This window comes from Myotis myotis, unplaced genomic scaffold (genome assembly GCF_014108235.1).
Source record: "Myotis myotis isolate mMyoMyo1 unplaced genomic scaffold, mMyoMyo1.p scaffold_m19_p_9, whole genome shotgun sequence".
NCBI classification, from domain to species: Eukaryota; Metazoa; Chordata; class Mammalia; order Chiroptera; family Vespertilionidae; genus Myotis; species Myotis myotis.
Window position 1 is genome coordinate 36,884,217 of NW_023416401.1, and position 27,969 is coordinate 36,912,185.

The 27,969-nt window shown below is 38.5% G+C and overlaps 1 protein-coding gene across 6 annotated transcripts in view; it reads left to right on the plus strand.

The window, feature by feature from the left end:
* LPIN2 (lipin 2) overlaps positions 1-27,969 on the plus strand; it is a 93,122-nt gene that overhangs the window by 53,015 nt on the left and 12,138 nt on the right. For all 6 annotated transcript variants that reach the window (XM_036323221.1, XM_036323217.1, XM_036323218.1 and 3 more), the window contains 7 exons: positions 1,945-2,040; positions 5,416-5,717; positions 14,968-15,075; positions 15,567-15,690; positions 19,294-19,636; positions 23,279-23,378; positions 27,302-27,489. In XM_036323221.1, the coding sequence (XP_036179114.1) occupies positions 1,945-2,040; positions 5,416-5,717; positions 14,968-15,075; positions 15,567-15,690; positions 19,294-19,636; positions 23,279-23,378; positions 27,302-27,489 (1,261 nt within the window). The remainder of the gene's footprint in view (positions 1-1,944; positions 2,041-5,415; positions 5,718-14,967; positions 15,076-15,566; positions 15,691-19,293; positions 19,637-23,278; positions 23,379-27,301; positions 27,490-27,969) is intronic.

Consider the following 27,969-nt stretch of genomic DNA (forward strand, 5'->3'; position numbering starts at 1 on the left):
TGTAGTCCCATTTGTTTATTTTCTCCTTAGTTTCCCTTGCCCTAGAAGATGTAGCCACAAGCATATTGCTATGAGAGATGTCTGAGATTTTGCTGCCCATGGTTTCTTCTAGGATTTTTATGGTTTCACGACTTACATTTGTCTTTTATCCATTTTGAGTTTATTTTTGTGTATGGTGTAAGTTGATGGTCTAGTTTCATTTTTTGCATGTAATGATCCAATTTTCCCAACACCATTTATTGAAGAGACTGTCTTGACTCATTGTATGCTCTTGCCTCCTTTGTCAAATATTAATTGAGCATAATGGTTTGGGTTGATTTCTGGGTTCTCTGTTCTGTTCCACTGATCTATATGCCTGTTCTTGTGCCAGTACCAGGCTGTTGCAATTACAGTGGATTCATAGTATAACTTGATAATCTAGTATTGTGATCCCTCCAACTTTGTTGTTCTTTCTGAAGATTGCTGTGGCTATTCAGGGTCTTTTTGGTTCCATATAAATTTTTGGAATATTTGTTTCTTAATCTTTGAAATGTGCCATTGGTATTTTAATGGGATTGCATTGAATCTATAGCTTGCTTTTGGTAGTATGGACATTTTAATAATGTTAATTCTACCAATCCATGAACATGGTATATTCTGCCACTTGTTTATATCCTCATCTATCTCTTTTTTTAACGTCCTGTAGTTTTCTGAGTACAAGTCCTTTATCTCCTTGTTTAAGTTTATTCCTAATTAATACTCTGTAATTTTAAGTTAACTTCTAACTTTTCAGCCTTTGAACTTTCAATGTCATAAAGTATCTTTGAGAGCTCCTTTAACCTGAATATTTTTTGCCTATGTCACTTTCCTCAGGACCATCTTCATCGTTTTCGTCACAACCACTTTCCTTCTATTTGTGGATAAGCTCACCTTCACCAAGTTCCTTGGGCTGCACATTTGAGTCTCTTGAATGGCAGCAGGGCCACTGTTCCCACCATCAGCTATTTCTTCTTCATTTTAAAAAAAATCTTCATCCAAAGACATATTTAGAAAGAGGAAGGTAAGGGTAGGGAGACAGAGGAAAGAGAGAAAGAAGCATCGATGTGAGAGAGAAACAGCAATAGATTGCCTTCCATATGTCCCCTGACTGGGGGATCAAACCTGCAACCCTGGTATGTGCCCTGATCAAGAATAGAACTGGCAGTCATTTGATGTACGGGGCAACGCTCAATCACCTGAGCCACTCTATAACTGTTTACATTTCATTTGAGTTTTACTTCTAATACTATTACTCTTTTTTTCTGTACTGCACTTTGATCTTGGTCAGTTTCCTTTTTCAATTATTCGTTTTTATAAAATGTTACATGAGTTTATCACTGGAGACAAGGAGGCAACACAACTCTGCTTTATTGTCTGAACCGAGTAACAGTGCTAGGACCAGTCACCAACAGACTTTGAAAAAGTGACAAGATAGGTTATTGATCATGATGGGCATCTATTATTTATGTAGTGATTTGTGGACAGAAGAGCTGGCAGTGAAATTTGTACTTTCTATAGTTACTCACAGTTAACATACATTGGTAACTGAAATTTGTGTTTATCTGAACTGCGCAAAGGGAGACATACCTGTGCTATAACTCTGACAGTGCTCAGATGTTTGTTTACGATGATGTTCCCCCTATTCTATGATATTTGGGAATTAAATAATTTAAAATGTTTATATGTTATAAAAATAGATGATAAAACATTTTCTTTCAATCCCTGATTACCATCCCCTCCGACACTATCCCCCAAGGTTTGTTTGGGGTTTTTTAGGGGTGGGATATGTGGCAGGTAGCATTGTTTCTCTGGGGCTGTCTCTAGGAATTTCATTACTAAGTTTGACTTGAGAACCCAGAATTTAGCCTTAGTTTAGCCTGAATGAAAGACTCTTAATGCTAAATTGCACTTTGTTTCTCCTTTTAGATTGATATAGAAATCAATGGTGATGCAGTGGATCTTCATATGAAATTGGGTGACAATGGAGAAGCTTTCTTTGTGGAGGAGACTGAAGAGGAATATGTGAGTTCTAGTGGGTCATATCCACTTTATTCATTGTATTCAGGCCTCTGGTGCATAGCCCCAAACAGAAATATTCATTTTTCATGGTTAGTTGTACGTCAGAAAGGAGCTGGAGTAGTGGAGAAGGATCTTTTCTCCATGCCAGATTTCAGGGGTCAGAGAGAATGCAGAAGGCCTTCATACTTGCTTTGTTTTAATAAGGAAAGGCACATCTTTTTCTCTAACTTTAATGAGCTTTCTTATTTAGTGTCTGTTATAGTTTATACCTTGACTTGAATACATTTGAGTTCTGCCTAAGTAATCAAGGTGTATTTCTTCAGATTATGTGTGTGTTGGTACACATGTGACCTTTAAACTTGGAAAGCAAGTTTACCATTTTGATTTGGGACATTGTATCTCAAACCTTGAATAGTCATGGTGAAGTTCATTATGGTCTCAAGGGAATTAAATCAGCCTATACCCTTTATAAGCAATTACTGCATACTTGGCTTCTTTAAGCAAGAGAGCACAACTTGTCCTTACCAACACACATTCCCTCCCCCTCCTACCCCAACCTCTTCCCCAACCCCCTTCCCCATCCTTCTCCTTCTCCCTCTCTCCCCATCCTTCTCCCTCCCCTTCCCTCCCTGCCTCTCTTTCTCCCTCCCCTTCTCCCTCCCTGCCTCCCCCTCTCTCCCCCTTTCCTTCCTCTCCCTCTTTTCCCCTCTCTTTCTCTACCCCTCTTCTCCTCTCTCCCTTTCCTCCTCTCCTTTGTATCCATTGATTTGAGTTGGTAGTAAACTATCCTTAATAGATTTAATGAGGATCTTTTAAAAAATTCTTAGAACGCATTGTTAAATCTTTCATTATCTATATCTCTACCTATCTATCAGCCTAAGTGACCATTCGACTGTCCAACTGGTAGCTATGATGTGCAATGACCACCAGGGGGCAGACGCTGCAACTGGTAGCTATGACACGCACTGACCACCAGGAGCTGCCGAGCTGCAATGACTTGGCAGCTGTGGTTCTCAGGTGACATACCCGGAACCAGAGAGGAGGGAGCCCAATTCCGGGGTGTGTCACTCAAGAATTGCCCTCTCACAATCCAGGACCCCTTGGGGGATGTTGGAGAGCCGGTTTCGGCCCAACCCCCACAGGCCAGGCTGAGGGACCCCACCGGTGCACGAATCCATGCACCAGGCCTTTAGTAAAGAATAAAATCTCAGATCACTATGGCCCATGAGGCTTAGTTGGTTGAGCATTGTCCCATGCACCGAAAGGTCACAGTTTCAATTCCAGGTCAGGGCACATAACTAGGATGCAGGTCTGGTCCCCAGGGTGCGTGCTGGAGGCAACTGATAAATGTTTCTTTCTCATCGATGTTTCTCTCTCTCTCTCTCCCTCTCCCCTCCTCTCTCTGAAATCAATTTAAAATATCTATACTAATAAAAGGGTAATATGCTAATTAGACTGGACATCTTCTGGATGTCCCTCCGGACAAAGCCATGTTGGGGGGGTGCCGAGGCAGAGGTGGTAATAGGCGATCAGGCCGGCAGGGGAAAGCAGTTAGGGGGTGATCAGGCTGGTAGGGGAGCAGTTAGGGGACAATCAGGCCGGTAGGCAGAGGTGATTAGAAGCGATCAGGTCAGCAGGCAGAGGTGGTTAGAGGCGATCAGGCCGGCAAGGGAGCAGTCAGGGGCATCAGGCCGGCAGGCAGAGGTGGTTAGGGGCAATCAGGCAGGTGAGCGGTTAGGAGCCAGTGGTCCCAGATTGCAAGAAGGATGGAGAGGGTGCAGGCCGGGCTGAGGGACCCCCCCCCCATCCCGTGCATGAATTTCGTGTACCAGGCCTCTAGTATACATATAAAGAGATTATCATGTAAAAAAAAATGTACAAGTAAACTTTATAACAAAAACCATTAAATTAAAAGACCTCTGGATGTCAGAGACCACAGCCTGTCACTTTGATAATATCTTATCATTGCAGTTTCTCTCTAAGTATGTGTTGTTGGTGAATACAAATTTTGCTTGGGAAAACAAAACTTTGGCCTTGGTGTAATATATTTACCAAACCTAAATTCAAATGCTTGATTTAAAACAATTATGGAAACCCACTTATTTTCAGTATATTATATAAAGAGTGTTCTGAATTACATGAGGCTAATTTGGATCTCTGTTATATACCTTCCATTTCCTCCATGACATGAAAGAATGAAGCAAATGATTATGAAGTTAATTTCCTGAACACCAGACTTGATCATTTATTTAATAATAAAATAAGAGTTTATTTCTAATCGTTGGGGTTTATTTTCTTCTTTTTAATTCCTAAAAGGGTATCTTAAATGTTTTACGATTTAAAAATCCACTAATTTTATTTGTTACAGAGTATTGTTTCTGTTATAATCATCTTCCTCCATCTTCAATTAATTTGGCAAACACAAGCATTAAGTATAAATTTTACCATAGTTTCTCACTTCACTTAACCCAGTGGTTCCCAACGTGGGGCACACGCCCTAAAGAGGGGGCAATTTAACTTTTAAGGAGGTGAATTTGAGAGTGAGTTATTAACAGTGAATTTTTTGCATTTCTTATGGTTCTAGGGGCCTCATATACAGTATATAAATGTATATTTTGACATATTTATGCATGTCAGTTCTCTATTATGTTTTGAAACTTTATTTGGTATTTTTTCATGTCCCTTCATGTTACTATTTTTTTAAACAATTTCTTAGTGATTTCTTCCTCAGTACTTTAACTGTCCTTTCCTTCTTTTATTTTTCTCTTTCATGGATGCCATATTCTTTGGAAGCTTGTTTAGACCAAGTTAATGGCCTTTTAGGCTTCCTCCACGTGAACAGGAGTTCACTTTTTGAATAATAAGAATTATATGTGACAGGATGGGCATCAGGATTTTATAGATGCTTAGGTGGGGCATGGCCAAAAAAGAGTTGGGAACCATTGTCCTATTGTCCGTTGTCTGATGGGGTATTTTTGTCCTTGCCTTCTGCTTTGTCCGTTTTTACTGTTCTTTGTAAGTTCTTTACAGATGCTTTGTAACACTTCCTTGGAATTCATCTGCTGCTGCTTTGAATTTCTTTTTACAGATAATTTAATTGGCTTTGCTTTAATTATAGCTCTCATGTTCCATGCTGTCTTGGCATAATGGTTCCTCCAAACATATTGAGTTATGTGGGCCAAAGTGAGCTAATAAAGCTGTGGGCAATAAAGTAAAGACCTATTTAGAGTGGGCAGTGCCCCAGTTCAGTGTGACTTTCTTGCCTTCAGGGACTATTGTTTCTGCCACTATGAAAATTTAGATATGCAAAGAATTTATTATTATTTTGGTTGTCCAATTTGCCGTGGACAACTTTTCTTTCTTTATGTTCTCTTTAAGGAAAAACTTCCTGCTTACCTTGCCACTTCACCAATTCCTACCGAAGATCAGTTCTTTAAAGATATTGACTCCCTTTTGGTAAAATCGGTTGGAAATGAAAGACCATCTCAGAGTTCCAACATCTCGCACATCTTGGAAACAGAGACGGTTTTTACTCCAAGTTCTGTGAAAAAGAAAAAAAGAAGGAGAAAGAAATGCAAACAGGACAGTAAAAAGGAAGACCAGACAGTTTCCCCTGCTGCAGAAGACACTATGGATATGGATCTGAGCTCTGATGATGACAAGGGGGCCCAGTCAGCAAGGTAGGACTCTCAGTCTGGGAGGGCTCTTTGTGCAGATGCCAGATGTTCATGCATGCTCCAAACAGAACACAGCTAAAGTGAGAAGCTGTTTTTTTTATGGGTCTACAGTATGAGGTTTGGACTTGTTTTTCCCCTTGACAGTTTGTTGTGGAATCAAGTAGGAAAGGCATTTTCTTTTTTCTTTCCATAACTCGACAAAATTTGCCATCAGACATCCTGCGGTAGTGCTCAAATATCATTTAAAACAGACTGGCAATGTGTGTCTTTTCATCCAGTAAGTTTCCAAAAGCCAAATAAATTGTAAGTCTCAAAGAAGATCTGAACTAGTGACTCACCTCTGGGTACGCAGATACAAACATCAGGACTATTTATTTCCTAACCCAGTGGTCTTGTGCTTAGTATCTCACCTATTACTGAGAATTATTAAAAAGAAGGGAAAAAAAGATTTAAAAATATGAACAATAAAATGTCAATAAACACATATATGTTAACAAATGAATCTAAAAAAAGGAAACAAAGCAAAACAGAAGCAGAATCATAGATACAGAGAACATTTTGTTGGTTGCCAGATAGGAGGAGGTTTGGAGGTGAAAAAAGTAAAGGGATTAAAAAATACAAATTGGTTTTTACAGATAGTCATGGGGATGTAAAGTACATCATAGGGCATATAGTCAATAACATCCTACTAACTATCATGGTGTAGGATGGGTACAGACTTACCGGGATGATCACTAAGTTATATATAATATCTAATCGCTGGGGTGTACATCTGAAACTAATATAATATTGTATATCAACTGTAATTGAAAAATAAAAAAATGATTAAAAATTTTTAAAAAAACATCCTAGTAAGTTAAAAGAGGAAAGAAGGGTTTTGTTTTGTTTTAAGTGAGAAATCTTGATGACTATTTATTCACCAGTTCATTAGATGCCAGTTTTCAAGTCAGCAATGTCTGAGGTTGAAAGGTAGCAATTTGGGGTAGGACATGTATTTTTTCATTTAAGATTGTATTTTTAGATTATCTCTCACCTTTTATACTCAGTGGTTGCACTGGCACAGGAAGGATCATAGGTGTGTCAGTGGGGTGCTTATCTTCATTGGTAACCATTGAACAAGAAGCTGCTGCCCACAAGCATCCCTAAATTTTCAAATCTTTTATGAGAATTGGGGTGGGGGAGGATGGCATTGTGACATGTGTGCTGGTCCACTTGTACCCTTTCATCTCAGCTGCTGAAAAGAGATTATGCCCTACTTCCTGGGAAAATAGTGCTTTAAAGTTCTCTTCATGAAAAATAATTTCTGTCTCTAGTCATAGAAACCAAATATATACCAATTGTAAACTCTGTTGTGACCTAGTATATGCTTGATTGACCAAGTTTTTGTTTTAAATGGTGAAGTCAGGGGAAAAGTGCTATTATTGTATTACTAGAGGCCTGTTGCACGAAAGATTTGTGCAATAGGCCTGGGTCCTGGGTGCCAGAGGAAAACTGGTGCCACTCTGGCCAGAGTCGCCTTCACAGCCCTCGCTGCTCCGCCTTCAGTCTTCGCTCCGCCTTCGCGCCTCTGTATGCAAATTAACCACCATCTTTGTTGGCGGTTAATTTGCATATCTTGTTGATTAGCCAATGCGAGGCTTAGCGAAGGTATGGTCAGTTGCAATCTTTGTCTATTATTAGATAGGATAGTTATACTCTGTTAATGAATAACATAGTATAATAATCCCTTTTTGGCAAAACTGTTAACTTATTTTCCAAAACTTTAAAATCTGGGTTGTAAATTCTGGAAAAAAATTCTATATGTGATAGTAATTTTTAATATATGAACTCCTTTTCTGCCCATCTTTTATTACTCAACTACCATATTTGAGACATTCTTTCTCAGTCTTCCCACACTGTAGATTTTTACTTCAGTTCTCCTAGAGTACAGAATTCCTCTGTTACAACTAAACAACAGAAGAAAGCAAAAAGTACTTTAGACTCTACAGACCAGTGTAAACTGTACCTAAAAAAAATTTAAAATAATTCAGCTGATTTTTTTTTTTTTTTTTTTTTTTTTTGGTCAGTGTCAAAACACTAGCTGGGAAGAGCTTAATTAAAGCCCCAAAGAACTTTAAGCTAATACAGAGTACCATAGTTTCTTAAAAAGAGACTCTTATTATTTTCTTCCTGCTTCCAATCTCTTAAGGGTTATTTGTCTTTTCCTTTCCTAAGAGAATATACTAGGAGGCCCTTTGAGATCTTTTATTATTTGATTTTGGTTCTATTAACAACAGTGTAAACAGTTCCTTTAAAAGTTTTGATGTATTTATATTAAAATGTGTAGTGGGCAGGAAATGTATTCTTTTGACAAAAAACTCAAAATACACATGCGTCTAAATTTTATTTGGATTAGCATTAATAATCCCTTAAGTGCCTTAATTCCTGGAAATGTTTTTGCCAACTAAAATTCTAAGGCCCACCAGGAAGCATCCTGAAGTAAAAGTTTTGTCTTCAAAGTTTTGTTGACGAGTGTTCAACAAAGTCCTTTGTATAACATAGAACTAAGTTTAGAACTCCTGAACAACCTGCAGCTTTATTTTTATTTTTTTTCTATTTTTCAATTACAGTTGGCATTCAATATTACATTAGTTTCAGGAAAACAGCATAGTACCAACCTGGGAAGTTAAAACATTTCTGAAACATATGCGAAGTCATCTACTAGATGCACAAGAATTATTGTTCTAGAGGAATTTTGTAAACGAGTGCTGCAGGTGGACACTTGACAAAAATATTGGTGAATGCCTTTCTTTTCCAGATTGTGTGAAAGGCTGCATCAACCAAATCTGTTGGTGTACTGATTGGGTCTACAGTGACATGGTTGCCAGCTTCTCTATTTAAACAACAATCTTGCTTGCTTGGCATATCAGAATGCATGTAAACTAGGGCCTTGTAACAATTTTCATAAGTTTAGTGGTTTTCCTTTTCTGTAGGTACCAGTGAATCATAGATGCTACCACTTGGAGGAACACTTTCCTGAAATTTCCTTAAAACAGGATCTGCTTAATTATGCAGCCAACAGATATTAGGAGTTTGAAAAGACAAGATGTAACAGTTGTGAAAGTTCAGGTCATATACTGAAATAAGCGCTAAGCTGATAAAAGGTAGAAAACTGAACAAGTTAAACTTCTGATTGTGGAATAGCTACTTCCTGATCACTCCAGGCCTTCATTTTCTTAATCTATGAAATAAGGGAATTAAGCTACATGGTTTGCAAGGTCCTTTCTGCTCATTATTTAGATTCTAAAATAATTTGGATGAAGATATTTAGGGTCAAAAGTATTAACATCACATTAAGTGACACGTTAAAGAATCTGAAAGAAAAAAGAATAGAAAGTCTACCGTCTTTGCAGTAGTGAGACCTAGAGCTATATGGTATTGGAATTTGGAACTTTTTAAAAAATATTTTTGTTGAATTTAGAGAAGAAAGGAGAGAGATATAGAAACATCAGTGATGAGAGAGAATCATTGATCGGCTGCCTCCTGCTTGCCCACACTGAGGATCAAGTCCACAACCCAGGCTTGTGCCCTGACAGGAGTCTAACCATGATCTCCTGGTTCATTGTCTGACGCTCAAGCATGGAGCCACACTAGCTGGGTGGAATTTGCAACTTTTAAATATCTTACCCTCCTTAACTCCTACCTCTTAGGAAAGAAATTCTGTTTCTAGAGAAGATACCTAAAGTAAATGATTTTATTTTGATAGATAACATTCTATTTAAAATCTTTTCATTCATAACAGAATTAAGGTTAATTAAGGCTCCTGAAGAAGGCAAATGAAAGACGGCTTTTATAGTAACCTTTAAAGCAGGTTACTATATCACAAGGTAGAAGAAACTCAATTGGTGGAAATTGGAGTTTTAAACTACACAGAGCTTTATGTAAGCTGTACCTAATGAACCTCTGTCCCTTCCTAAAATTGGACTTTCGTCTTAAATATAGTTCAAAAGCCATGTTTGTCCTTCCAGAAGTTGTGCGGACATACCAGATGTACCGGTTAATAATGCGGATTTTGTAATCAAAACAGGATAATTTCAAGAGAAACATCAAAAGTGCTTTATTCAAAGTAATGTCCATTGCTAGCTACACATTTCCCCCATCTTTCAGGTAATTTGTAGATACCATCCCAATAGAACTTTTCTTGTTTTGAGGCAAACCATTCAGAGACCCAATTTTCCACTTCTTCGTATGTTTTGAAGTGCTGCTCAGAAAGTGCATGTGCCATCGATTGGAACAAGTGGTATTCTGAAGGAGCAAGGTCTGGTGAATACAGTGGGTGGGTTAATACTTCCCAGGCAAGATCTTTTAACGTGTCTTTAACTGGTTTTTAAGTGTCCGATGGTGCATCATCATGAAGCAAAATTACTTTGCCCTGTCTTCTGGCCCATTCTGGTCGTTTTATGATCAAAGCGTAGTTTGAATTGATTATTTGTTGTCGGTAGCGATCAGTATTAACGGTTTCACCTGGTTTTAGAAGCTCTTAATACACCACACCTTCCTGATCCCACCAAATGCAGAGCGTGGTCTTCTTTCCAAAGTTATTTGGCCTTGCAGTTGATGTTGATGGTTGACCTGTATCAACCCATGATTTTGTGCATTTGGGATTCTCAAAATAAATCCACTTTTCATTGCCAGTCACAATTCGATGCAAAAAAGACTTTTCTTTCGTGTCAACATTTTACTGATGACTTTTCAGTTTTCAATTTCTCTTTCGTTCAGTTGATGTGGCACCCATTTTCCTTCCTTTAAAATCTTTCCCTTTGCTTGTAAACGATCGGAAATTGTTTGCTGAACAACGTTTAATCTTTCTGCAAGTTGTTTTTGAGTTTGACATGCATCTTCATCCAATAATGCTTGTAATTGTTGGTCTTCAAACTTTTTCGGTTGACCTGGACGTTGTCTTTCACACAGAAATCATCACTTTTAAAGCATTTAAACCAGCGTTCACAAGTATCTTGAGATGGAGCATGTTCACCATAAGCTTCCTGAAGTATACAGTAACTTTCAGCAGCACTTTTCCTCAAAATAAAGTAATGAATTAAAAGTTCTGCAAATGCTCTTTTTTTGACATGAAATTTGACATTTTTAAGTGTAAAAATATCTATAATGTTAGCATGTTCAGCAAATTTGACATACGAAGTTTTGAAGCTTGCTGTCAATACAACAAAATAGCATACATATCAAATCGCATATATATCAACATACTAGCATGTGTAACTCTATCTATTGAAAAAATCCGCATTATTAACTGGTACACCTGGTAAATAGCTTATTGGAGGGAAAAGACTTTTCAGATTGGATAGTGCTATAGCACAATCTTGAGTGCAATTATATAAAACATGCCACTGATGGAAATACATAATATACCCAGCAATAACAATAATGGAGGCTTAAGAACACACCATCAAAAAGGAAACACTTTTTAATCCACCAAAATGAGACTTACTTGGAATTATATCTGGGAGTTGAGTGCAGAGAGCCTAAGATTTTTTAAATTTATTGGGGTTTTAGTTAATAACATTATATAATTTTCTGGTATACAAAATTGTAATTCAATGAATGTGTATTTTATTGCATGCTCACCACCCGAAGTTTAGTTTCCCTTTATTACCATATTCTTGACCCCCTTTGCTCACATCACCCTTCCCAAGCCCTCTTTCCCTCTGGAAATCACCATTTTGTTGTCTGTGTCTATGAGTTTGGTTTTGTTAGTTTTGTTAGTACATGTATTACTTTTTGTTTTATATTCCATATATGAGTGAAATTATAGTTTTTGTTCTTTTCATCCGACTTAATTCACTTGGCATAATATTCTCAAGCTCATCCATGTTGTTGCAAATGACAATATTTTATCTTTTTATGGCTGAATAGTATTCTGTGTGTGTACACACACGCACATACCATATATATGAACACTTTGTTTGCATGTCTTGCTGTTATAATAGTGCTGCAATCACATGGCCACGATGGCTCAAGGGTTAAGCGTCTACCTATGAACCAGAAGGTCACGGTTCAATTCCCAGTTGGGGCACATGTGCGGGTTGCAGGCTACATCCCCAATATGGGACATGCAGAAAGCAGCCAGTCAGTGATTATCTCTTATCATTGATGTTTCTATCTCTCTCTCCCTCTCCTTTCCTCTCTAGAATCAATTCAAAAAAAATTATGTATAATGCTGTAGTGAACATACAGATAAATGAAAAGATGTTCAACATCACTAGTTATTAGGGAAATAGAAAATCAAAACCACAATGAGGACACCACCTTATACCTGTTAGAATGACTGTTATCAAGAAGATAAGAAATGAGTTTTGGAGAGGATGTGGAGGAAAGGGAACTCTCGTACACTGTGGGAATGTAAATAAGTGAAGCCGCTATGGAAAACAGTTTGGAAGTTCCTCAAAAAACTAGGTGTAGAACTAACATATCATCCAGCAATTCCTCTTCTGGGTACTTACCCCCCAAATATGAAAACACATATTTGTAAAGATATATGCACCCCTATGTTCATTGCAACCTAAGACTTTTCCCAGACAGCATCTATTGCCTTGAGGCTTCATACTTCATCTCCTGATCAGTAACTGGCTTCTAGAGTACCCTCTATCATCTTCTGTGGTGACATGAATCTTATGTCTTGCTCCTTGCCCTTTCTCCTCTTCATTTCTGACTCAGACAAAGAAATATTGCAGGGTCTTTTCAGTTCCATTATAAGGTATCTTTTACTAGTATGGGAAATGTAGAATATCCAAATGGAAACTTAGATCATTAGTCACTGAAATTTATTGACCAACACTGTGCAAAGGTTGAGGATAAACATATTGTTAACAGAGTTAGTGTTCTTTGGTCATGGTAGTTAGCAACCCCATTTATCTCTTACATACTACCAGTTAAATAGACTTAAAACTCGCTTAGTTCCTCTAATTTATCCTGCATAAGTAATTTAGATTTTATTTTAACTTTCTATGGATTTTCTCTCAACTTTCAAAAATTGAGGTATAATTTATATCTATAGTAATAAAAGCGTATTATGCTAATTAGACTGGACAGCTGAACGACCTTCTGGATGAAGCTGGGGCTGCAAGGGCCTTTTGTGCATCAGGCCTCTAGGTTAATAATATACATAGATCTTAAGAATTCAGTGGATTTTGACAGTTGTATACATCTTGTAACCTCTGTTGGCTTTTGAGTGGGAAAGGTTTATAAAATGATGTTGAATTTGAAGACATGATGTTGAGGTGCATCTGTGAAGGCTGAAGTGCTCTGTACACACTTATTATGAACTTTAACAACTGAAGCTCTCAACCTACCAACCCTGATTCAACATTAAACTATTTACCCTACTACAAATCATCTGATGTTAGGCATTAATGCTTATAATTGTCCTTTGTTTCATCATAGATAAAGTTAGTCTTTATACTATTTTCTTCACATTTCTAATATGTATACTCCCTATATCCTTATGCCATGTACTTAGTTTAAGTTACTATGTCATGGTTTGACCACCTGGTTGCCTGTTCTGAGGCAAGCGTGCCATTTTAAAAGCGCTTTAGCAGATTTTTAGAAGTCCTAAATTAGTTAAAGAATTGCAGGACTGAAAGGAACCTCAGCATTAGCAACCTTTTTCATCACTCTAATGGGTCTAAACTAATGGGCTCTATTTTTGTCAGGATATGCCCAGAGAAAATAATTTCATGTCTTCCTAGGGTTATAAATTCTTAATGATGCCTGATCTGTCTTTCAATATTTTACTAAATCCAGTTTGCTTTGCTGAACTCATCTTGAATTATCTTTTATCCTGCAGTGAAATATGTTCCAAAAATATTTTTTATTTAAAAAAATGTCTGTGGCTTTTACATTGTTCTTTTCAAACCATTTTCACCTAGATAAATAGTGATGGGTCAAGATGTGCTATCCTTTTAAATTTGGCAAATAAGGACATAAACATCTGATTTTTCTCTTTGAGCATTTTATTTTTTCTTAAGAAACAAGGTATTTACCTAGATGTTGGTCTTTTTCTTTTCTTTTTTTTAAACATTTTTATAGATTTCAGGGAGGAAGGGAGAGGGAGAGAGAGATAGAAACATCAGTGGTGAGAGAGAATCAATGATTGGCTGCCTCCTGCACGTCCCCTACTGGGGATCAAGCCTGCAACCCAGGCATGTGCCCTTGACTGGAATCAAATCTGGGACCCCTCAGCCCGCAGGCCAATGCTCTATCCACTGAGCCAAACCAGCTAGGGCTGGCCTTTTTCAAGTATATGTTTTTCTCCCTTTGAATGAGGTTGTATGCCAGAGTTGAATACTTCTGAGCAAAAGAAGATTAGAGTAGGAAAACCTTGAATTAGAAAGAGCTGCTATGTGGAAAAACTGTTACATGTCAAAGTTAGCAGTTAAGGAGAGCATGTTAAATTAAGATATAAAGGAAGAAACGCAATATTAAAAACTAATAAAACTGGTTTATACACCTATTTTTAGTCTAGCAAATTAAGTGGTAGATATTCTCATTTTACCTTTAAGTTTTGGTAGAACATTGAATTTTCTAGATAAGATGCTCTAAAACTGCTTTACACTTTTCAAAGTTTTTTTTTTTTTTTTGGTGGTTTTTTTTTTTGTACTTTTATTTATACTTTTTAGAGCTTTCAACATGACATGTTCAACACATAAATCTCACATTGACTCTGTGAAATAGGACAAGTGATAAATTTCCAACTAAAGATGAAAAATTCGGGCCCACATGCTTCTGAGGGATATTTTAAGGTTATGTGGCAGGTTAGTTATATTAACTCTGCAACTTCAAGAAACGCAAAGGGTAAATTAAATTAAACATTAATGTATTAGTTCAACCGCCTATGGTTTTAATGTCTGTATATTGACTTTTAAAAATACTCATTTTTTTTTCTTTCTTTATTAAGGTATTACATATGTGTCCTTACCCCTTCCCCGCTACCCCCCTCAGTTATTACTAAGGGAGGTAAAAATGAATTTTTAATCACATCATCTTTTCTTTCCTCCTCTGTTTATCCCATATTTAAATAGTGGTTGTAGTAGGATATGTTGGGTGGCATCGGTGAATCCCCCTTCTCCTTCATATTTTCCTTTTAAGAGGCCTTTTTCATAATTTAAACTTTAGATGATGTATCATAGATTTGGGGGATATTTTTAAGCTGACATAGTATCTTTGTTCCTGCCTTTTTTCCCCCGCCCCCCTTTCACAGAGGATCTTCAAATGCTTCCTTAAAGGAAGAAGAATATAAGGAGCCTCTGCTCTTCCATTCTGGAGATCACTACCCCTTATCCGATGGAGATTGGTCCCCTTTGGACATGTAAGTATTTTCAAAATTTCTGTTTCTTAAAGGAAAAATATATTAAATTGCCTTTTCTGTTATTGGACAGTAATGATGTTTCCTATTTCTCTCAGACAGTAGAGGCACTGAATGTGTACTTTTAACATGAATATGGACCTTTTCTCTTAATAATTATTTTGTTCTTAAACTTGATTAAATTTACTGTCCATCTTTCCATGCACATTCTCTCCTGTAAAATTACCTTTCTTATAGATTTCTTGTGAGAATCAAATGGGATGATGCATAGAAAATGTTTACAGCAAGTCCTCCATAAATACTAGTGTGCACTGTTTTTATTATTAATAAAAAACTCAAGAGGAAGAAATAATTGACATTTTTAAAATAGATTCTCTATACCAGCAGGATACAGTTAATATATTCAAACTTACATTTCTTTTAATCTGTCAAACTCAGCAACACTGAAGTTCCTGACTTTAAATTCATTACATTTCTTTGTAATGTGTTTGCAGCCCGTATTCCCCGGCAGCATGTCCGAAGAGTGATTCAGAGCTGGAGGTGAAACCCGCCGAGAGCCTACTCAGATCTGAGTCCCACATGGAATGGACGTGGGGCGGGTTCCCAGAGTCCACCAAGGTACTAGGGTTTACTTACTTACAGAGTAGTGTGTTTGTTGTCCATGAGTGAAGGGGTGATAGCTGACTGAGTCATATGAACATAAATGATGGTAGTGCCCTCATGGGGTCACATAAGTAAATTCAAAGTTAACATTTTTCATGTTTGCACTGTGCACAACAAAGGAAATCTAGCTTTATTTTTTGTGCTTCTATTTAGTAAATAATGTTGATTGTTAATTAACATTATAGTAAGGAAAATTTAAAATGTACCTAATGGAATTTTCACACTGAAATTTTAAATAGGAAAATTATTGTGAAAGCTTTTTTGCCAACTCATAATGAAAAAAGAATTGGAAAGATACATTTTTTATTTATTCATTTTTTGAGAGAGACTGCTTTTATTTTATGTATGTGAATTACCCCAACTTTAAGGTTTTCTTTCTGATTTTTAAAAATTTACTTTAGAGTTGGCAAATAATATTATATTGGTTGCAGGTGTACAACATAGTGTTTCAGCATTTATATACCTTACAAAATGACCACCATAATAACTCTAATAACCATCTGTCACCATACCTAGTTATTATGACATTACTGACTCTTATTCCCTATGCTATACATTACACTCCTGTGACTTTTTTATAACTGGAAGTTTATACTTTTTATTTTTTTTTTAATATATTTTTTATTGATTGAGATATTACATATGTGTCCTTGTCCCCACGTTACCCTCTACCCCCCCACCCCCCCGCTCATGCCCTCACCCCCCCGTTGTCCATGTCCATTGATTAGGCCTATATGCTTGCATATAAGTCCTTTGGTTGATCTTTCCCCCTTACCCCCACCCTCCCCTACCTTCCCTCCAAGTCCCGACAGTCCAATCAATGCCTCTCCGTCTCTGGATCAGTCCTTGTTCATCAGCTTATGTTGTTCATTATATTCCACAAATGAGTGAGATCATGTGGTATTTATCCGCTCTCCAGATCCATCCATGCTGTGGCAAATGGTAAGAGTTCCTTTTTCTTCTTCCTCTTCTTAAAGAATACCTTTCAGCATTTCCTATAATGCTGGTTTGGTGGTGATGAACTCCTTTAGCTTTTTCTTATCCGTGAAGCTCTTTATCTGACCTTCTATTCTGAATGATAGCTTTGCTGGATAAAGTAATCTTGGTTGCAGGTTCTTGCTATTCATCACTTTGAATATTTCTTGCCACTCTCTTCTGGCCTGCATGGTTTCTGTTGAGAAATCAGCTGACAGTCGTATGGGTACTCCCTTGTAGGTAACTGACTGTCTTTCTCTTGCTGCTTTTAAGATTCTCTCTTTATCTTTTGCTCTTGGCATTTTAATTATGATGTGTCTTGGTGTGGTCCTCTTTGGATTCCTTTTGTTTGGGGTTCTCTGCGCTTCCTGGACTTGTAAGTCCATTTCTTTCACCAGGTAGGGGAAGTTTCTGTCATTATTTCTTCAAAAAGGTTTTCAATATCTTGCCCTCTCTCTCCTTCTGGTACCCCTATAATTCTGATGTTGGTACGCTTGAAGTTGTCCCAGAGGTTCCTGACACTATCTTCATATTTTTGGAATCTCTTTTCTTTTTTCTTTTTCGGTTGGGTATTTTTTGTTTCTTTGTATTTCAAATCTTTGACTTGATTCTTGGGATCCTCTTGTCTGCTGCTGGATCTCTGTAAATTATTCTTTATTTCAGTCAGTGTATGCTTAATTTCTAGTTGGTCCTTTTTCATGTCCTCCATGGTCTCACTATACTTATTGAGGGATTCATTAAATTTGTCGGCGGTTTCCATAAAATTCTTGAAAAACCTTATAAACGTGGCCTTGAACTCTATATCCAATCGTTTGCTTTCCTCCATTTCTGCCATTTGTGACCTGTTTCTTTGTCTCCGCATTTTGGCAGCTTCCCTGTGTTGATAGAGTGGCCCTGCGCGCCAGGTGTCCTGTAGGGCCCAATAGCTCAGCCTCCCCAGTTACCTGGGGTGGACACTCTTGGTGCACTCTTGGTGCCTTGGTTGTTGTAGAATCACTGGGAGGAATTGACCTCCAGGCCAATTGGCTGTGAGAATCAGCTGTGTCTAAAGTGGGAGAACTTCTGTGCTGAAGACACCCTTCTGGGGCAAGACTTGCTTCAGTGGGGCTTTGGTGCTCACTGAGTCTGCTCCCTGAGTGTGTCCCTTATGGATCTGAGGAGTTGCAGTCTGGATGGTCCCCCTCTGACCACTGGGTACAGTGGCTCCTGGATCTAAGAAGGTGCTAATTCAGCCTCTGCCTGAGGCCACTCAGCAGGAGCCACGAAGAGGCTCAGCTGTGAAGCAATGCAAGCCGCTGCGGGGCCTTGGGCCTTCTCTTGGAAGTTCCGGGTCTGCCTGACTCGGCTGCAGTTAGGTACATTCACATGCAAAAGCCTCTGCCGAAGCCTGGGTGGGGCGGGGTCTCAGGGAATCAAAGGGCGGATCCAGGAGCTATGGCTGATTCTCCGCCCAGAGTCTCGGGTCTCAGTGACCCGCTAATTGCTGCAAGCACCTCTGAGGGAAAGCCGCCTTCAAGTTCGCCCGCTGCCGGACAGACCAGCTTCTCCCCGTATGAGACCTGGGTCCCCAGAGACTTCCCGGAACCGGAGTTCAGAGCAGTCGGGAGCTTGTGATTCAAAAAGACAGCCGCGTACTCAGGTGCCACCCTCTTTCCTCGCGCGCGCGAGCCGCCGTACCTCTGCACTTCACCTCCGCAGCGCCTCTGGCTCTCAGCGTGCTTTTCTTTCCTTCTAGTTGTAGAATTTACACTCAGCCAGCCTTTCTGTTGTTCTGGATGATGTTTGCTCAGTCCTTTGCGGTAATTTTCAATTGTTGTGTGAGGCGACAATTTCCCGGTGTTTACCTATGCCGCCATCTTAGTTTCTTCTTCCGAAGTTTATACTTTTTAATTCCCTTGCCCTTTTCTGCCCAACCCCACGACTTCCTCCCTTTTGGAAACCATCAGTTTATTTTTTGTACTATGAGTTTGTTTCTGTTTCATTTTGTTTCTTCTCTTTTTTTATGTTCCACATATAAGTGAGATCATATGGTGTTTGTCTTTCTCTGTCTCTTGGAAGAGGAAATATTTAGACCTCTAGTTTTTTAAAGATATACATTTGCTTATATGTGTGATTGCATTTGAGACTTCACTACCCACTTTTACTTTTTAAAAAATTGGTTTGTAACATGTAAGTTTCAGGTGTACAACATTATAACTCAACATCTTACATTGTTTTAACAGAGGCTGAAGGTAGTGCAAGCAGGGCTAAATTTTTCTGTAGCATTCAAGTTTTCTCCCTGAAAATGAATATTCTCCCTCTTAGTATCTGAAAATTGTCATCTATCTCCTCAGTCTTCTCCAATATTGAACTCTTCATAGTAGAACCAGTTATAAATATAACTTTTATAAATATGATATTGAACAAAATGTGGTTATTAGTTTTCCCACTTTTCAATTATGACATATTTCACACATAGAAAATAACGTATTTACTGATTATGTTGTTTAAATAAAATAAGCACATTTATTTGCATCCAGCTCAAGAAATAGGCTATAACACTTTTGAAAGTAGTTTAATTTTTAAACATTTCAACTTTTTTAGGTCAGCAAAAGAGAGAGATCTGACCATCACCCCAGGACAGCTACGATTACTCCATCAGAAAATACCCATTTTCGGGTAATTCCCAGTGAGGACCACCTTATAAATGAAGTTGAGAAGGATGCGTCCATGGGAGAAACAGTCTGTACCATAGTGAAACCCAAACCCAGAGCCCCGTGTAAGCGGATGAGTGATGCAACTTGCGCTGCAGAACTTCTTGAGCCTCTCCTTGAGCCTCAGATTTCATCTATGTTAGATGCAGACCACCTTCCTAACCCGTCGTTAGTGGAGGCTCCCTCAGAATCAAAACCAGCAGCTAAAGTAGACTCGCCATCAAAGAAGAAAGGTAATTATTTGTTTAATTTGGCATCAGGTACTCTAAATTTAGATGGTAAATTATTTCAGTGTTTCAAATAATGTGTGATGACTGCCATTATATTTGTACAGCTTGATCAGAACCTGTTACAACACTACTGGAATCACTTATTTCATATGGCTTCCCCATCACACTACAGGATCCACTGGAGTGGATCTCTGACTTCTTCCCTGCTCTCCCACAGCTGTTGCTACTCAATAGGCCTTTGAGAAAAAAATATATATTTAAATAAGTTAATGAGTAAAATAAACCACTTTATTGATGAGGTGTGTCAATAAAGTAAAGAGGAATCCTAAAAAATTATGTTTAAACAACAAAAAATTAGACTAGAGAAAAATATTTTCACCTAAGACTTCTGGTTAGTTGAGGCCAAATTAAGTACTTTTTTGTTTTCAATAATATGAGATATATAGATAAATGTACACTAATAATTAGCATATGTTCTCTTTCACTGACTATTTTCCTCTAAAACAGAATGTAGTGTCCAACTCTTGGCTCAATATCTCTATCCCACTTTTGGAATACAAGTTTAATAAATCATAACATTCTTTCTGTTTAAAAACAAAAGTTATTCATTGATATTTGTTACAGTAAGAGCCAAAACACACTCACTATCTGAACACTAGCCTTGGATCCTATTTTTAGGGAAGTAAAACCTTACCTAAAAATACACATTGTCACATATAGCCAAATATCTACTTCCATTTTTTATAATTCTAACACCAAAGGATAGATAATTAATTTAGTAAATATTCACTACATGTATAGCTCTTCAGGGCCACTCAGAAGTAACTTATCCTATCTAATAATAGACAAACATGGTAATTGACCATACCTTCGCTACACCTCCCATTGGCTAATCAGCACGATATGCAAATTAACCCAACCAAGATGGTGGCCGACAGCCACACAGTTGAAGTGAGCAGGAGGCTTGCTTGCTCCAGTGATGGAGGAAGCCAAGGTTCCCCCCCTGCCGCGGCCTGGCTCTGAGCTTCGAAAGCAACGAAGTTTCAATTATAGAAGCTAAACAAACCCCAGATACCTGCTTTCAGCAGGCCGTGGCCTCAGAGCTGGAGCGAGTAGGAGCTGGCTCTCAGCTCCAGTGACGGCAACAAAGTTTCAATTATAGAAGGTAAATAAATCCCAGAATATAAAAAAAAAAAAGAAAAAAAGGAGAGGCTGGGAGCTTTAGTCGCTGGCCAACCTGAAAACGGCCCTCAGCCCCTCACCCAGACTGGCCAGGCACCCCAGTGGGGACCCCCACCCTGAAGGGGGTGTGACCAGCTGCAAACAGCCATCAGCCCCTCACCCAGGTTGGCCAGGCACCCAAGCGGGACCCCCACCCTGATCCAGGACACCCTTCAGGGCAAGCCAGCCGGCCCCCACCCGTGCACCAGGTCTCATCTTATATAGTAAAAGGGTAATATGCAAACTGACCCTAACAGCAGACAGACTGGGAATGACTGGTCACTATGACACACACTGACCACCAGGGGGCAGATGCTCAATGCAGGAGCTGCCCCCTGGTGGTCAGTGCGCTCCCACATGGGGGAGCTCTACTCAGCCACAAGCCAGGCTGATGGCTGCCAGTACAGTGGTGGTGGTGGGAGCCTCTCCTGCCTCCTCAGCAGCACTAAGGATGTCCGACTGCAGGTTAGGTCTGCTCCCCGCTGGCAAGTGAACATCCCCCGAGGGCTGCCGGGCTGCCAGAGGGATGTCTGATTGCCAGCTTAGGCCCAATCCCCCGGGGAGCAGACCTAAGCCAGCAGGTGGTCATCCCCCGAGGGGTCCCAGACTGTGCGAGGGCACCGGCCGGGCTGAGGGACACCTTTCCCTCCCCCCCCCCCCCGAGTGCACAAATTTTTGTGCACCAGGCCTCTAGTTTAAAATAAAAGGCGTTGACTGTCAAGGGTATTTGTGGCCAAGTGTGATCATCCAGCTTAATTTGGCATCTTGCTCTTTCATAGATCAGCACTTCTCAAACCAAAAGCTCATAACCATGTGTTCTTCTAAAAAATGTTAAGGGGGGAAAATCCAGTTGTCAGGGTGAATGCTTTGTTTTAGTTTAGGAAATACTGATTCCCCTATTCCTAGCACATAGTGTAGAAGCTGACTAGAGTTAGGGGCACCAAGTGATTCCACCATTCATTTGACCCCATTTCTTCCTCTCCCCCCACCTTTTATTGTGAAAAGTTTTGTGCATATTTACACGCTTTCACTCTTGCTCTATCTCTGTTTCTCTGTCTCTCCACTCACAAAGTTTTTTATTGGTTTAAACCATTTGGAAGCAAGATGCAGATATTATGTCATTTCACCTTTAAATACTCCAAGATACACTTTGCATGGTTTTTTTAGTTGAATTTATTGGAATGACATTGGTTGATGAAATTATATAGGTTTCAGGTGTACAATTCTATAATGTATCAACTGTATATTGTATTGTGTGTTCACAACCCCAAGAAGATACACTTTTTAAGAATAAGAACCTTATCTAACTAACACAAACAATTGTCATGTTGAGGAATCCATATTCATATTTTCCTAAACATATCAAGAATAGCTTTTTACCATTCTTTTCCAAACCAAGATCTCATCAAAGTTCATATGTTGCATTTTTAAACTTAGAATAGCCTTCCTACATGCACATGTGCGCGTGCGCACACACACACACACACACACACACACACTCTCTCATACATAAACACACACTGCTACACTTTTTTCCTTCTCTACACTGAAGGTATTGACCTTTTGAAGAGCCCAGTCAATTGTCTGGTATACTTTCTTACATTCTGGATAATCTGTTGTTTTTTCAAGATGACATCCTCATATTTTCTTCAACTGGAAGTTAGCTTTGTCAGATAGAAATGTAATATGGATTGCATATATAATTTTAAGTCTTCTCACAAAAGAATAAAAAACAAGTGAACACATTTTACATACCTCACACCAGACTAGGGCAGTTCAAGTTCTCAGTAGCCACATGTGGCTGGTGACTATTATAGTGGGCTTAATTCGATTTGGGTTACGTATTTTTTATTTTTGAATTGAAGATTACTTTATGGGATGATTTGGTACTTCATATTGAAGCTCATAATGTCTCACATTAGTGATGCTAAATATGATCACTTGTTTAAGGTGATCATTGTCTGCCAAATTTATTTGTTGTAAAGGATTTTTGTCCTTTTGCAATTAGAAGGTAATACTTTGGCACTAAGTGAATACCCTATTCACCAATAACCTTCCCTTCATGGTTTTAGAATAATGGCTTCTTTCTTGATGCCAGTGATTTTGTCAAGCTTGGTCGTGCTTGATAAACTTTATTGTCAAATATAAATTATTTTTAGGGGCTAGGATTACTCATGTCAGCAAATAAAAGAATGAGTACATTAGCATATATTTATTGAGCATCTGTAAAACACTGAATTTCACTTCCATTGGCAAGGGGGGTTGAGAACCACAAATGAAAAGGTTATTTGACAGTTTAAAAAATAAAGCCCAATTCAAATCATGATGATTGGTTTTATTGTTTGGAAACCTTTGCTTTCTTGCAGAGTTGTAAATGAAGAATAACTAACTTCTTTCTCTGATATGTTTTTCTTATAAAAACAGGTGTCCACAAGAGAAGCCAACACCAAGGACCTGACGATATTTACCTAGATGACTTAAAGGCTCTAGAACCTGAAGTTGCAGCTCTCTATTTCCCTAAAAGGTAGTGTGTTCCTTGTATATTGAAGGGTGAACAGCTCTGACATAGTATAGCTATTTCTAGAGTAAAACATTTAATCTGAGAAAAAGGAGCGTGATGATGATATCCTCTAGCTAAGTTAGAGGTTTGCTTCAGATTTAGAAGATTCTGAAATTGTGTGTGTGTTGATTTGACTGCAGTGATTTGAAACTAATAACAGCTATTTATGTAGAAATGTTTAGTGTAACAAGAAGAGGTACACTAGTTAAACCTACATATGGATATACAATGGGTCTGACTTCACATTAGCACTGTTTTAGTATTAATGCAACTCAGCATGCTTAAGAAAATTCTTTAGCATTTGTGTCATTTCTTATATGTTTTAAAGATAATATATCTTTATTGAAAAACTTTTTACAAAGAATGCCTTCACTCTCTCACTGAGTGAGCTCCCATGCTTTTTCTGAATTCGAGCCTGAGTCTGGTGAGGCATCATTCCAACTGGCCTTTGCACCCCATATCCTCTAGAGCTCTCCCCTCCTGTCCCTCTTCCTCTCCCTCCCTCATGATTTTCCCCTTAAGTAACTCTAAAACCTCAGATAGAATATACTTGTACTGTTTCCGAAGTTCATTTTCATTCGTAGGTGAATTCCATTCCAATGTACTCTATGATTACAAAGAAAACACAAATTTTCTCATGGAAAGGATAGTTTGAATATTCTGAACTGTAGGCACACATACTTAGCACTTTTAACTAAATTATTGGAAAACATTTAAATTTTTATTTAGAATAGATGGGATCATTATAAGATTATTTAAATTTTTGGCAGATACTTTTGGAAGGTCCCTAAACTCCTTCCTACTAGCTCTCGAAATGTGTCTCAAATATTTACTTCATTTGAAGTAATAGTTGTGGTTTTTTAATATATTTGTATTGGTTTTATAGAGAAAGGGAGAGCGAGAGAGAGATAGAAACAGCAATGATGAGAGAGAATCATTGATCGGCTGCCTCCTACACACCCCCTACCTGGGAAGTGAGCCCGCAACCTGGGCATGTGCCCTGACTGGGAATCGAATCGTGATCTTTTAGTTCAGTGATGGCGAACCTTTTGAGCTCCACATGTCAGCATTTTGAAAAACCCTAACTTAACTCTGGTGCCGTGTCACATATAGAAATTTTTTTATATTTGCAACCATAGTAAAACAAAGGCTTATATTTTTGATAGTTATTTTATATATTTAAATACCATTTAACAAAGAAAAATCAACCAAAAAAGTGGGTTCGCGTGTCACCTCTGACACGCGTGTCATAGATTCGCCATCACTGTCCTAGTTCATAGGTCAGTGCTCAACCACTGAGCCACGCTGGCCAGGCAGTAGTTGGGTTTTTAAGGTGAGAGAACTGAAATGCTCCATTTTTTTTTCCAATAAGAAAATTAAAATGTAAGCTGTCTTAGAATTAGTACTTTCTTTCAGATTTCTCAGTCCTTAATCATTTACTTACATCAAGATTCCTAAGATAGATTTCTTAGTTTCCCTTTTAAAAAATGGGGAAAGTGCCCTGGCCAGTGTGGCTCAGTTGGTTGGGTGTCATCCCATGCACCAGAAAGTTGCCGGTTTGATTCCCAGTCAGGGCACATGCCTGGGTTGTGGGCTCAGTCCCTGGATAGGGGTGTGCAGGAGGCAGCCAATCCATGTTTTGCTCTCAAATCGATATTTCTCTCCCTCTCCCTTCCTCTCTCTCTAAAAAATCAATAAAAAAGATTTTTTTTTTAAATGGGGAAATAAGCAATAGAACCCTACTGTGCTCGATTATAATTTTACCATTATTCACTAGGTAAGTTTCTTACCTCATGAACGAATTATTTCTTGAAACATTTCATACATAATTAAAGATAGGGAGACTGTTGTAATGCTTATAAACATATATTTTGTTATGATTGTGTTTATTGTTATCTTGACTAAATATTCAGTATTCATAATTAAACTTTAAATCACATCACCCTTGTGGATTTGGTGACATGTTGAGTCAGGTGGCATCTTCCCTGTATTGGTTAAAAGTGACACTAGCTACTCTGATAAAACGCAAGACCTCAGTGGCTTCCCACAATAGACGTTTGTTTCTTGCTCATGTGATAATATAGTTGACTCTTGAACCATATGGGGGCTAGGGGTATCAACATATAAAATTCACATATAATTTTTGACTCCCCCAAAACTTAACTACAGTCATCCCTCCACAGGGATTGGTTCCAAGACCTACCCTGGATACCCAAATCTGCAGATGCTTAAGTCCCTTATATAAAATGGTATAAAATAGTGCATACAGTCAGCCCTCCTCGTCCCCAGAAAATACTGATTTTAATCCATGGTTGGTTGAATACATGGATGTGAAACCCAGGGACATGGAAGACTGACAAAATATCTCTTGAAAAGATCCATGTAAAGTGTATTGGTACTGTTCAAACCCATGTTGTTCAAGGGTCAACTATATTCCAGTGCTGGTGTTTGGTGGGAGGCCTTGCACACAGGGATTCAGGAGCAACAAACTCCTTTCATCTTCAGGTTCCATCAGCCCCTTAGGGACTCAGTAGGAAAAGGAGAGAGGATCACATGGGGTAGTTTATAGGGGCCAGGCTTGGGAAGGGCACAGCCCACCCCTTCTGTCCACATCAACAACTCATCTGTTCACATGGCCACACCATAATGGGATGTAGCTGTGTGCCCAGGATAAAGAGGAAACAGGTGTTTGTGAATACATAGCAGCCTTCTGTTTGTGTTTTACCCATGGGGTCAGCCTTTCCCTTCAGCCCCAGCATAGCAGTAGGTTTTGCTGCCTTACATTGGCTTTGGCTTTTTCACCATTTCCAGCGAAGAGAGTATTCTAAGTTAATTGTAGTGTTGTGATATTGTGCATTGTTATTAAGACAGAACATATCCAAAACCCTAAATCTTTTGTTGGTTCAGATGCAAAACTACAGTTTTTGAAACTGCTTTCTAGCTATGGCATATCTGTATTCTGCTGCCATCTACTGCTCAAATTTGAGATTCTTTTCTGAAGATCTTATAACTACACTGGACTGTATATATTGATCACATATATTAAATATATTGGTTTTCTGAATAAAATAAAACAATTTGAAAATTCTAGAACAATGTAACATCCATTCAAAGGGTGTAGAGCAATTAATGTTCATGATTAAGAAACTTAAGGTGTCGTTTCCTTATTCTTTTTCTCTCAAATTTATGCTTGACTAGTTTCCCTTTTCATCTCCTGAAATCTGGCCTCTGTGCCTATCATCTAGAAAAATGAAAATATTAAATAACCTTATATTTATTTCTGGCCCTCACACTAGTGTAAGGACAGTTTATTTTTAATTTATTTCTTAATGCATTTCTTTTCATGGTGGGTCTAGCCTCCTGAGACTTTCTCTTGCTTAACTTCTTTGTTCTGTTTTGTGGAATAACAGATGAATTTAGACGAGACTTGTTTTTAAAAATAATACAGTCTTCAATAATTTCCTCCAGGATGTATATACTATCACAGCTTTTTCTTGGAAATTAGGATCAAAAGGTTTCCAAACATCAGATTTTTCTTAATTGCCCTATCATTTTCATCATGGAAATATACATAAATGCTTAAAACTTTTATACTCCTTTAATTAAAATAAAAAAGGTTGTGGGTGAAATGTTTGTGACATTTACTGTATTTTTTGTGACATTTACTGTATTTTCAGTTAATTCCTCAGTAGTGCTAATAATAGATTATTTTTAATATTATGATGTAACTCTAAACACTGCTTAAGAAAAGCTTTGTCTGATTATAGCTCAATCTGTTCCTTTTTAAAGGGGATTTGTTAAAATCCCCTCAGAGAATCATGTAGTAAGCTAGGAATACAAGAAGTTGTAATAAAGCAAATCTTTTTCTCCCTGTTCCCTGCCCACAGTGAATCAGACCCTGGCTCCAGGCAGTGGCCTGAGTCTGACACGCTCTCTGGTTCCCAGTCCCCACAGTCTGTGGGAAGTGCGGCTGCCGATAGTGGCACTGAGTGCCTCTCAGATTCTGCCATGGACTTGCCCGACGTGACCCTCTCCCTTTGTGGGGGCCTCAGTGAGAATGGAGAAATTTCTAAAGGTACACTGGGCAGTCATGCCCTGTCTTCACTTGAGAGAGAAGCCTGGTCATCACTTGATTAAAAAACTACTATTAAGCTGTTTTAGAGTATTAAAATTTTTTAATCATCTTGTGCAGGTAACAGGTGTCTCCTTTTTTTTTTTCTTAATGTATTTTTTATTGTTGATAGTATTGCAGATATCTCCCATTCCCCCTCCCTCCCCTTCCCCCATTCTCCCAGCCCCTAACTACCCCCCAGGTCTTCACTATCCTATACACGTGTCTCCTTTTACTGTAAGACCTTTAGCCCCCCCACTTAAGGTACCTCATATGGGGTGACATCCTATATAATAAAAGGGTAATATGTAAATCAACTGAACAGCGGAATAACCTGTCGCTATGACGCACACTGACCAGGGGGCAGACGCTCAATGCAGGAGCTGCCCCTTGGTGGTCAGTGTGCTCCCACAGGGGGAGCACTGCTCAGCAAGAAGCCGGCTC